Source organism: Octopus bimaculoides, chromosome 3, assembly GCF_046866305.1.
Source record: "Octopus bimaculoides isolate indiv1 chromosome 3, ASM4686630v1, whole genome shotgun sequence".
NCBI lineage: Eukaryota > Metazoa > Mollusca > Cephalopoda > Octopoda > Octopodidae > Octopus > Octopus bimaculoides.
In genome coordinates, this window is record NC_142930.1 from 84799939 (window position 1) to 84812300 (window position 12362).

The 12362-nt window shown below is 33.9% G+C and overlaps 1 protein-coding gene across 7 annotated transcripts in view; it reads left to right on the top strand.

The window, feature by feature from the left end:
• LOC106872997 (uncharacterized) overlaps positions 1-12362 on the top strand; it is a 72251-nt gene that overhangs the window by 55715 nt on the left and 4174 nt on the right. For all 7 annotated transcript variants that reach the window (XM_052966251.2, XM_052966250.2, XM_052966252.2 and 4 more), the window contains 2 exons: positions 1526-2087; positions 7252-7436. In XM_052966251.2, the coding sequence (XP_052822211.1) occupies positions 1541-2087; positions 7252-7436 (732 nt within the window). In that variant the 5' untranslated portion in view covers positions 1526-1540. The remainder of the gene's footprint in view (positions 1-1525; positions 2088-7251; positions 7437-12362) is intronic.

Here is a 12362-nt window from a genome sequence, read left to right on the forward strand (position 1 = left end):
GACAAACATGATGCACATACACACACATACGTATATATCATCATCATCATCATCATCATCATCATCATCATCATAATATATATATATATTACACACACACACACACACACACACAGTGGGCTTCTGCAAAGTTTGATCTACCACATTTACTTACAAGATGCTGGTTGTCCATGAGCTGTACTATCAGAAGCTGCTGCACAATGTTATCTTTCAAATTAAAAGCAACAAAATGCTTAGTTCTTATGTGATTATTAATTCTCTTCTGAGCATGACCTATGAAATTGTATCCTGAAACATATACAATACTATTCAGTTTTCTTTCATCCTCCCAACTGGAAATATGCTATGGGCTTGTGTTAAGAAGATGACCTAATCATTTACAACCTCCTTGAAACTAACTGAATTAGCTGAGAAATGTTTATAAATAACAGAATTATAATGGTTAACTTAGAGAAAATTGAACTACTTTCCTTGCTCCCTAATCTGGTGGTTGCTGCAGAATCTAGGATCACATGAATGGCTGGTCAGAGCTATTCATGCCATGTGCAAGCATGGTGTCAGGTGACAAAACCACCTCCCTCAGTACTGTTACTCTACTCTATCAAGTGATCTTGTTTTGCCAGAGCCAGAGCCATGAAAAATAGGCACCCAAAAGTGGTAGGCATAATTCTGTTAAATCATGAGAAGACACTATTCTGTATAAAATATTGTGAATCAGAAATGAGTTGGATGGAAATACATTTTTGTATTGAGAGGAAGACATGAGATGTGGAAAGAAATAGTGAATAACACTGCTTGTAAAAATAGAGTTTCATTTCAATTTAAAACTCATTTTTTCAGCAACTGAATCCAGACATGTCATTGTCAAGAATTGAGAAATGATTAGCTGACTATCTTTGCCTTTAGCTTATTTTTGCCCAAAAACATATTTTGACTTTTATCAAAGTTATTATACTATGATAGATGACAAAAATAGTATTTTTTATAGTGGATATAATTACTTTAAAACTCTTAGTAAAGATACAGTACTCAGTTTATCTCATTGAAGAATAAGTACATTTATTTCATGTTTAAGTGTTTATTCTTGGCAACATCCACTACATTTTCAAGGGTTTTTGTTGGTTGTATCAATCCCAGTACTTTGTCTAATACTTATTGTATCATTGGCAAGCTGTGCTTGAAGTAAAAGGTGATACCCTAATTGAAACTAACTACCTCTTTATTTTTGTTCAGTGTGTGCTGATATACACAGTTTCCATCTCCTAAATTTTATTCATAAGGCTTTGATTAATCTGCAGCAGAGATACACTTGCCCAAGGATCTGCACAGTGGAATCAAAACCACATAATAGAGAAATGAACTTCTTAACCACAAGATTATAAGTGTGTGTGTGTGTGTATATGTATATATATATTTATATATATATAATTATATTTTAAATATTTTTTGCTTTTTTTAAATAATAATTTGCATGATTTTTTATTGGTTAAGCAGTGTGTTTCATTTTAAAATTTTATTATTGCAGTGATGTTCTGGAGGAATGGCAGAATCTGAGTGCCACTCTCAAGGGGGCCAACAAAATCGAACTAATTCCTCATCCCGCTCCGTGTTATCTTCAATGACTCCTGGAGTTGGAACTCATGTGCCGATGGCTCCTGGAAGTGCAAACCATACATCAATGAACATGAGGTCAAACATGCCAAATGAAACAAGACATATGAATATGGATGGAAACAACATTGATAAAATCTATCGCAAATTTGCATGTTCTACACTTGTTACACCCTCAACAGCAACATCAATGACATCTGGGAACCAGTCTGCTACTATGTCGCTAACATCTGATGCAAATAACCCTGTATCCATGAACCCTGGAGAGCAAACAGTTGGAGAAGGAGGAGAACAGAATCTTGACAAGCTATATCGTAAATTTCCCTGTCCAACATGCTTTAAAGGTTTTAAGAGCAAGCAACAGTTAATTCAGCATAATCTTGTACACACTGGTGCACGCAAATACCACTGTAGCTATTGTGATAAATCTTTCAAACAACTCTGTCATCTACAGCAGCACCATCGCATACACACAGGTCAGAGATTTCTTGTAGTTGTTCTTGGATGGTTGTGGTGTGGTGAGCTGTAATGTAATACAGTATGCCGAAGTGGGGATGTGTAGCACTGTGCATGTGTGATGTGTTGTGCAGTGTAGTCTTATGTGTAGTATGCTAATGTGCAAGGATTTGTGTAGTAAAGCATAGTAGGATAGGTGGATGTAGCATGCAGCTATATTGTATGTGATTTGGTTTAGGGTAGTGTTGTGTGATATGATATGTGATGTGTAGTGCAGGGCAGTGTGTGACATGGAGCTGTGTGGCGTATAAGATGTGTAATATGGTGTGATTTTTTGTTCTTTGTGTTTATGCTGCAGGCTATGTGCATGTGATGTGAATGGTTGTGGCTCTCTGATCTGATCAGTGTGATGTTTCTACTTATATGTTTCTAGCGATGTATGATGTCAATTGTGTGCATGGGTTGTGTTTGGTGCTGTCGATAAGAGCATACGTACTTGTGTATGATTGAAAGTCACATCATCTCCATGTCCTCAATGTCTGAGGATGTATATTGTGTGTATTTAGATATATTTCTAAATGGATATGACTTGGTAAGCTTAAATGAGAATATGTCTGTGTGTAGTTATGATGCAAGTAGGTATATATGCCATTGGATTTTTTTTTATGAATTGATATGTATATTTATGCAACTATACATAAATTTATGTATATATGTATGGCTTTTTATATATGAGCCTGTATAGAAATATGCCTAAGATTACAATTAAGTATACCTGTTTGTGATACAGCATTCCAACTATGTCTGTGTACATCTGTGTTTGAATGTATGCAGTGTATTCTGTATTACAAAATAAAACTATATTTTACTTTGTTGATTTCAGTTAAGAATATTTTTGTTTATGCCTGTCTTACATACTTTATTCTTGACTCTTGAAATCATTACTGAGATTTAAAAAAAAATTATGTATATATGTCATTTAATATCATTTAAATTATGTTTATCTCTCACTGGATGGAGTAATATTTTTGTTGAGCCTACCTTAATAGAACATTCAACTGTATATATATATATATACATATATATATATATATATATATATACATATATATATATATATATATATATATATATTTATTTATTTGTAATATAATATGTGACAGTTATTCAGTTGCCATAATAAAACTCTGAGTTTCGGATGTCGGGGTTGAAACCTGCACCGCCACCTCTTCAGTTATCGAGGCAATTGAAAAAATTTGCTATGAAAATGACTGTTAAACAAAGGGAAATTACTATGTAAATGACCGTTATTAAGACAAAACAGCTATATTTTTATTGCTTTATATATTTTTACACTTTTTTCCTGTATTTTACCTTCCACCCTGCATTTTCTTGTGCATATATAGATGTGTATATGAAATTTTTGTGCACATGTGTGCGTTTGGGTGGGTATGTATATATGTGCATGTATATGCACATGTGTATGGTTGCATATGTACGTGGGAGCCCATGTGAGTGTATGTGAGCATATGCATATATAGCATGTATGTTTTTTAGACATGCATTTGAACGAAACTGTGCGTGTATGGTTATGTGCACGTGTGTGTGTGTGTGAGCGCATGTGTGTATTTGATAACTGCGCGTATAGGTATGTGTAAGTGTGTGTGTGTGTGCGTGCACGTGTGTGTGGATTTGTATGTGTGTGCATGTGTATTTGAATATAACTGTGTGCGTATGGTTATGTGCACGTGTGTGTGAGCATGTGTGTATTTGATAACTGCACGTATAGGTATGTGTATGTCTGTATTTGTGCACATGTGTGTGGATTTGTATACGTGTACATGCATGGTTGCATATATATGTGCATCTATTTGACTTATGTGAGGGTGTGCGTGTGTGTTTCATGCGAGTCTGAGTGAACATATGCATATAGGCACATGTACGTGGGTATGCGTGCGCGCATGTATATGTATGTACATGCGCGCACACACGATTGCTATGAGCTTTCTTACTTCTTTACTTTTTACTTCCTCCCCTTCAGTTTTTTCCCTTATTTAATGGTCATTCTAATAGCTGTTTTGTCTTAATAATGGTCATTTAAATAGTAATTTCCCTTTGTTTAATGGTCATTTTCATTGCATATTTTTAATTGCCTCGATAACCGAAGAGATGCCAGTGCAGGTTTCCGTCCCGACGTTCGAAACTCAAAGTTTTATTATGGCAACCGGATAATTGTCACATTATATTACAAATAAATTCCTCTATTTACATAATATCGAGGTCTCTTTCATTCTTGTGTTGTCTTACCATTACTATTAATATATGTATATATATATATATATATATATATATATATATATATATATATATATATATATATATATATATATATATATATATATATTATGGAGATGTACTTGTATAGCAAGTGACCTGATCTGAGATCGTGTGCTGAAACAAAACAATTGCAGCATGGAAGGTGTTTATAAGCCATTTAAAAACACACAAAAAACCGTTAGAATCACTTCAACATCTAAATTTAATTTACCAAAATATTTTCGGTGCTTTGAGACTGCAACCTGATCACTGACAAAATTGAGATACAGCATGGAATTTTGTCAGTGATCAGGATGTGGTCTCAAAGCAACGAAAATATTTTGGTAAATTAAATTTAAATGTTGAAGTGAATATAACGGTTTTTTTGTGTGTTTTTAAATGACTTATAAACACCTTTGACGCTGCAATTGTTTTAAATATATGTATATATGTATCTACTGTGTTGTAAGGTTCCAACCTCGCCCCACATATATATATATATATGTTCCTGGTGGATGGTAGAATTGGTAAAGCATTGAACAAACACTTTGTTAATTTTGTTTATGTTCCTTTACATACTCAGTTTAAATCCTATGTAGCCTTCTGTAATTGATAAAATAAGTAGATGGCTTGAAGTTATTGGCTATATCCTAGCTGGTGATAGTGTTTACCCTTTATCATTCAGATCATTCTGTCTAATGTTTGCTTACTTATCCACATTGTTTTGAATTACTCATGCATTATCCATTTACTTTGAGATTTCAATTATGTACTCGTTTATTTTTAGAATGACATTGTAGGATAGGTGTGAGAGCCAGATCTGGCCACTTTAAATATAAAAAAAGGTACAGTATTGGGCTGGATATGACCAGTTGAAAGGCTAAAGAGTTAAACCAGACAATAAATTAAGTCTACCACCCCAGAACAGGAACAGTTCCCCCACCAAACTTCCACACAGTTTCTGGTTACCAGATTTAATTCCCAAAACTTTGGACAACACATGGCTATGATAGAAGATATTTATCTGCCTAAGCAAAGTCCTTTCTCTTGTCAGCATCTGAACTAGGTTTCCTCTTAAAAGATAACTTTTCCCTTCCTTCTACCAGTTATGGAGGCCGTGAAAATTCTCATAAGTGTTGCTCTTTCCTCTTCTGGCTAATTCTTAAAAAAAAGAGGATGTAATTTTAATAGATAGGCAAATTAGTATTTAGATATTAATACAGAGGATTTTGAAAAGTTAATTATTTTAACCTCATCAACTATGTATGGCTTTCACTATACTTTGCTGATATATTGAGGAAGGAATCACAAAGAACATGTACAAGATTTGTCCATTTATGGGTGTGGGGAAAAATGCATTGTTTATAGTTGTCATTTGAATGAAAAAACATTGTTGTATGGAACGTTAAAGGGCTGGTAGAAATAAATATGAATTGATGGAAAAAATGATATTAGTCAATAGTTAATGTGATTTTCATTTTCTAGCAAATATAGAAGACAATTTCAAGCATGGTTTGGAATTCATCATCATCATTTAATGTCCATTTTCCATGCTAACCTGGGTTGGATGGTTTGACAGGAGCTAGCAAGCTGGAGAGCTACTTGGGCTCCAATTGTCTGTTTTGGCTAGTTTTTTTATGGCTTTTTACATAGCACCAGCACAGGTGCTTTTTATGTAGCACCAGCATGGGTGCTCTGTATTCTGGTCTCATAAATGAAGAATAGTTTTGAAATGAAATAATTCAGTGACGCTAGTTATGTTAGATTTCAATTTGAGTTGCCATCATCTTGCACACTGCTTCTGTGTTCTAAGTGTTATTCTTTAATAGCTTTGATCAGCACTACCTCTGTAGATCTAAGCTATGGACAGAAGGAAAGTCAGTGAAAGTATGGTTGACAATTGAAACGTCACATGCTCATTCTATGGCTTTTTTTAAAGCCTTAAATTATAAGCAGTTAAGGAGTTGAAAGACAGGTATGTTCATGGATAAGGTGCCATCTCTTGCAGCCAATACCTACCTTAAAAAATCTGAAATTAAGAAAATACTTGTTAATTACACAATATTCCTGTTGTGTTCAGCAGTGTTACTGCCTCCTTGTCATCATTTTAAAGCTAGATGAATTAGATCTCTAGAGCTCAACAAGGATGTCCTGCAAACCCTGGTGGAACAAAATCCAAAATCCCAAACTTCCCCCTTGAGGGCAGTGGAATGGTCCAGGGGAGCATTGAAGAAAAGTGGATGATAATGGGGTGGCCAAAATGGGGTGGTAGATGTAAAAAAAAAAAAAAATATTAATAAGTTAATTAGGTTTAAGTCTTTTTTGTGAAATACAGTTGTTTTGAATTTACTGCAGAAAGTGGTCTATATTTGTGGTGGGGAGAGTGGGGGGACGCTAGGAATATGGCCTGGTTGCCAAGTGGGTGGCAGCCTGAAAAAGTTTAGGAACTACTGGATTAGATCATTGAGAGTATGTATGTTTGTTTGGGATAAGATGCAGTGCTGACTGTGTGCTACAAAAATAAGAAAACTTTTGTTAGTAGGTCAGAGATCCAATCCTAATAACTTGGCCAGCTATGAGCTTCTACAAAGGGGTGGGGTGGGGTGGGTTGGAAGAGTTGAAAATAGTGCAAGTCTATTAATAAAAACTATTCAAATGAGAAGGATTAATTAAGATGTTTTTTGCTTTATTGTAGCTGTTTCGCTTTTGTTTACCTTTTTGTGTAAGTCTTAAAAATATTTCAACACCATTGTTTTCAAACTTAAAAAAATTTCGTTTCTTTTAATATCTTCCCATCTCTTTTGGTGTTGCTTTGACTCAAAATAAGATTTTCAACTGAAAATAATTTTATTTGTTTTATTTCTACAGGAGAAAAACCTTACAAGTGCACTTTAGGTGACTGCGACCGCTCATTTGCACAGCTGTCCAATCTCCAACATCACTTACGTAACCATGACGATCAGGTGAAAAAAGCTGCAAACAAACAACATGCTTGTGTCATCTGCAACAGAAGTTATACCAATGAAAGCAGTTTAAAATCCCATACACTAAAGGTGATAAACAGTTATGATTTGAAAATATTATATATACATATATATGTATATATACACATATGTATACATACATACATATCTATTTATTTAATTTGTATTCCTTCCCTCTCCTTTATTTCTGTATTTTTGGTGTAGTTTTTATTGCTTGATTTAAAATTTTCCCAACATTCTCTAGTGTATGGTTATAGAAAGCTGGACACTTAATTGTGACTCTACAGTTTCTGTGGTTCATCCTTTACTCTGTACAATACTCTTATAGTTTCACATAATGAACTCTTATTTTGCTGAAATTGATAACAAGCAAAAGATTCTGTAATTTACATTACTTTATTCTTTTATTCTTTTACTTGTTTCAGTCAGTTGACTGTGGCCATGCTGGAGCACTGCCTTAAAGGGTTTATTAGTGGTATGAACACCAACCCTTGCCAGTTACAGAGAATGATCAAGTGAAACTCACATGAGATATGGCAATCTACACAGATAAGAAGCTGCAACATAACTGACCAAATATCACTCTCTTATGGGACAAAGAATGGATTTTTATTGACATTCTGGATTTTTATTGACTGGCATAAGATTAGAATATTATGAAGATGGAAAATGAGCAAGTTGAAAGGTAGTGAAACCTAGCATATGAAGTAGAGTATATTCATAGAGCTTCATGAATGAGTGAGATACTCATTATGATTGGTGTACTCCTCAAAGAAAACCAAAATCCGGTGTGAGAAGCTGGAACTACCAGACATCATTTGTAAAGTGTTGTATCTCTAAGCTGTAGGAAGAAGCTGAGGTATGAAACAGATAATATAAAAGAATGTCAAATTGGAAAGAATTACAGCAGTAGCTTCAATGGCTATTTCTTTGTTATTTTTTTTCTAACTAAGCATAAAGCCATACATTTAGCAGGGTATAGTCAGTGATATTAAGACAAATATTAGGTCATCCCATAAATAATGTGGTTTTTTTATACTTCTTTAATTTTTCAAAATTAAGATAAACAGAGTTCTTTTTTAATCTAAAATATACTCTCCTTCATTTTCTGCAATGCTCTTCCATCTTTCTGGTAGACTTGCAAGGCCCCTCTTCCAAAATTCACTTGTCCATGACAAAAAATACTCTTCCAGTACTGTTTTGACCTCATCTACCGAATTCATATCTTTTCTGTCCAAATGATTTTGAAGACTGGGGAATAAATGATAATCAGATGGGGCAATCTCTGGTGAATATGGTGGGTGGGGCATTGTTTCCCATTCAAACTGCTCCAGCCTTTAAGATGTCATCCTTGCTGTATGTGTCCGAGCATTATCCTGATGGAAGAACACTTTTCGTCTTGAAACCAAAGATGGTTGTTTTCCTTCCAGAACTGACTTAAAACAACTCAGGCTGCTCATAGCAGATCTCCTTTGTGATTGTTTGGTTTGGGTTTAAAAGTTCAAAGTGAACTCTAAACCTTTCATATCCCACCAAACAGATAATAACACCTTATGTAGGTGAAGACCTTCTTTAGCCTGAGGTGTCGGTGTTTCTGTTTTCTCTACTCACTGTCTCCAGCACTTGACATTTTTTATAGAGAATCCATTTCTCATTACCAATCGCTATTCAGTCCACAAAAGGTCTCATTCATGAGATGTGACAGCAAAGAAGAGCACACATTCACTCTCTGCACATGATTAAACTCGGAAAGTTTGTGAGGAACTCATTGACCCCAGTTTGTTGACTTTTCCGATGGCATGCAGGTGTCAATGAATGGTTGAATGACCAAATCCAAGCTTCTCTGCTAGTTCCTCAACAGTTATGATGGGATTTTGTTCCACCAGGGTTTGCAGGACATCCTCGTTGAGCTCTACAGATCTTTCAGGACGAGGCTTGTCTTCTAGGCTGTAGTTTCTGGTTCAGAATTTCTGGAACCACTGTTGACACTGGCTTACACTTATTGTCTGATCCCCATATACTGCATTAATATTCTTCACACTTTCCTTTGTGTTGTTGCCTTTACTGAACTTGTAAAGCAAAATATGTTGAATTTGCTCCTTTGTCACTTCCATTATAGTTTTGAGAAGATAACTGTTAAAATCGAACTGCATTCTTCAAAACTTGCACTAAGAATAAGTAGAAGGTAAAATTACTACCTGCTTTTATCACAAATTGATGCAGGTAGTTTATCCCATGCTCCTCCAACTTTTAGTTCATGTATTTGAAAAAACTGCATTATTCATGGGATGACCCAATACTTTAGCCTAGCAATCTAGTTAATCGACCCTAACAGGATGGAAAAAAAAAGTCAACTGTAGTAGAATTTAAACTCAATGGAAAGGGACACAAATTAAGACTTAAAAACTTTTCTTTTTATTTGTGTAAACACATAAAATTCACTTCTCCATTGCAAAAGATCCGTAGAATTGTGAAATTTAAATTATAGAAAATGATTTATTTTTTTATTCTTTTACTTGTTTCAGTCATTTGACTGCAGTCATGCTGGAACAAATTGACCCCAGGACTTATTCTTTATAAGCCTAGTACTTATTCTATTGGTCTCTTTTGCTGAACCACTAAGTTACAGGGATGTACACACACCAGCATCAGTTGTCAAGCGATGGTGGGGGGACAAACACAGACACACAAGCAGACAAACACACACACACGCACACACGAATAAGATATATATGCATATATACATACATATATGTACATACTTAGATATATACATATGCATATGTGGGCACAGGACGTTACAGAACGTAAACAACATAAAATACGAAAATATGAAATACAAATACATGGAATATGAACTTTTTTGTGAACAATGAAAGAAACAAATGGAAAACAAGACAAGCACATAAAGAACGACCCTTCATCAGTTGTCTGCTGTTTTTCTAATCCGTATTTCAAGCAATTCACGACAAGACACACCTTCAATAAACAGTTGCTCCCGCAAAGCAAATTAAATAAAATTTGTGATTTTGCGGAGGGTCAAAATTGGTAACAAAAACGGGACAGTGAAAACAAACAGGAAGGGCTGCTAAGCCTAAACGAGGTGAAGTGGCAAACACAGAGGAGCAAGCTTGGACAGGAGACAGACAAAAATGCGTCTGATTCTTCCAGCTGAATTGGAAGGAAAGAAATAAACGCAAATTAGGAAAAGAAAGAAAGATGGCCAATGGTCGTGGGAGCAATGAGAGAGCAAAGGAGATGATGGACTTCTTTCAGTTTCCCTCTACCAAATCCACTCACAAGGCTTTGGTCAGCCCAGAGCTATAGCAGAAGACACTTACCTAAGGTGCCATGTAGTGGGACTGAACCTAGAACCATGTGGTTGGTAAGCAAGCTACTTACTGCACAGCCACTCCTGAATATGAAGTTATATTAATTTACTACATTACAATGACTGAGAACCAAACATTTGATTGTATTTATACAGTTAAATGATTAAGTTAATGAAATCTATTTTACTTCCCATCATTATCCAGCTTTTCTTTTTACTGTTATTATGGCTTAAAACCATACACTAAACCAGTTCCTTTGTTTTCTTTGCTTCTCTTTTAATTTTAATTTAATTTTTTTTTGTCTTTCTATTTACTTTTGCTATTTTGTTCATATATATATATATATATATATATATATATATGCTAGTCAGTGTTATATACATTTACAAAATCTTCTTCAGTTCTGTTCTTTTTCATTATAACAACCTGTTATAGTTTTAAGTTTATTTCTATTATTTCTGCTTTGTAGGACAATATTTTATGAAATGGCTTCTAAATTGATAAACTACCCTTTTTCTTTTACTGATTTTACTTGATTCATTATATCCAATATTATCTGTATATGAAAACATGAGCATGAAAGTGTTTTATATCTATCCATATATATGTAATTAAAATTGAAGATTGGAATTTGTGATATTTTTATTTTTTGGTTGACAATTGTTTCAGCAATTCCATAGTGATTAATTTTGTCTTATGTGTATAAACATATCTGTTATTAATGATTTAGTCACATGTATTATGTAATGTACCTACATTATATATTATGTAATGTACCTACATAGCCATCCATGGAATTGTCTCATCAAAGCTTTCATCAAAGCAATATTGTTCTTATTGTATTGTTTTCATAAAGAGATATGACAAGACAATTCCATGGATGGCTATGTAGGTACATTACATAACAAATATGATCACATCATTAATAATGGACATTTTTATAAGCATAACACAAATTAGTTACCATGGAGTTATTGATATTATTGTCAGCTATGAAATAAAAATAATATCCCAAATTCCAATGTTCAATTTTTCCTTATTAATATTCTTTGATGAAAATGGAATTTGCAGATTTTCTGTTTATCTGAAACAGCAGTTTCATAAGGGATATTCCCTTTCACAATTTTCATGTGGCCTTCGTTTATAGATGTTCTTCCCAAGGTAAATACCTGGATTATCTACTATATATACATATATATATTATTTATTTATTTATGTATTTCATTTGAAGCCATTTCATTAGTCTCAGCTTATTTTCAAAGATACAAGTGAGGGTGATATCACCTTATTGTCTGTTTTGATACGTTGGTTTCTAACTATTCCAAAGTTAGTATATACTACATTGCTATCATATACTTTATGTATTTTACTACTTACCATGTATTCTATTTTGTTTTTAGTGTACCCATCGGGGCTCTTTTATGTCCACATCGTAAAATATTTGAACTTTTTAAAATATGTTGCCTATGGTAAGTTTAATAAGTTCGGCCAATTCTATGAGTCTTTCTTTCCTATTCCATTTGTATATTTCCAAGAATGTTTTTACCCAAATTCTTATAAAACTCAACAGCCGTAAGACTCTTGAGTAAAGTTATTGTTAAACCCTAATCCATTGTTTCACTTGGAAACATGATTATTATTTATAATCCTTAAAATATATTTT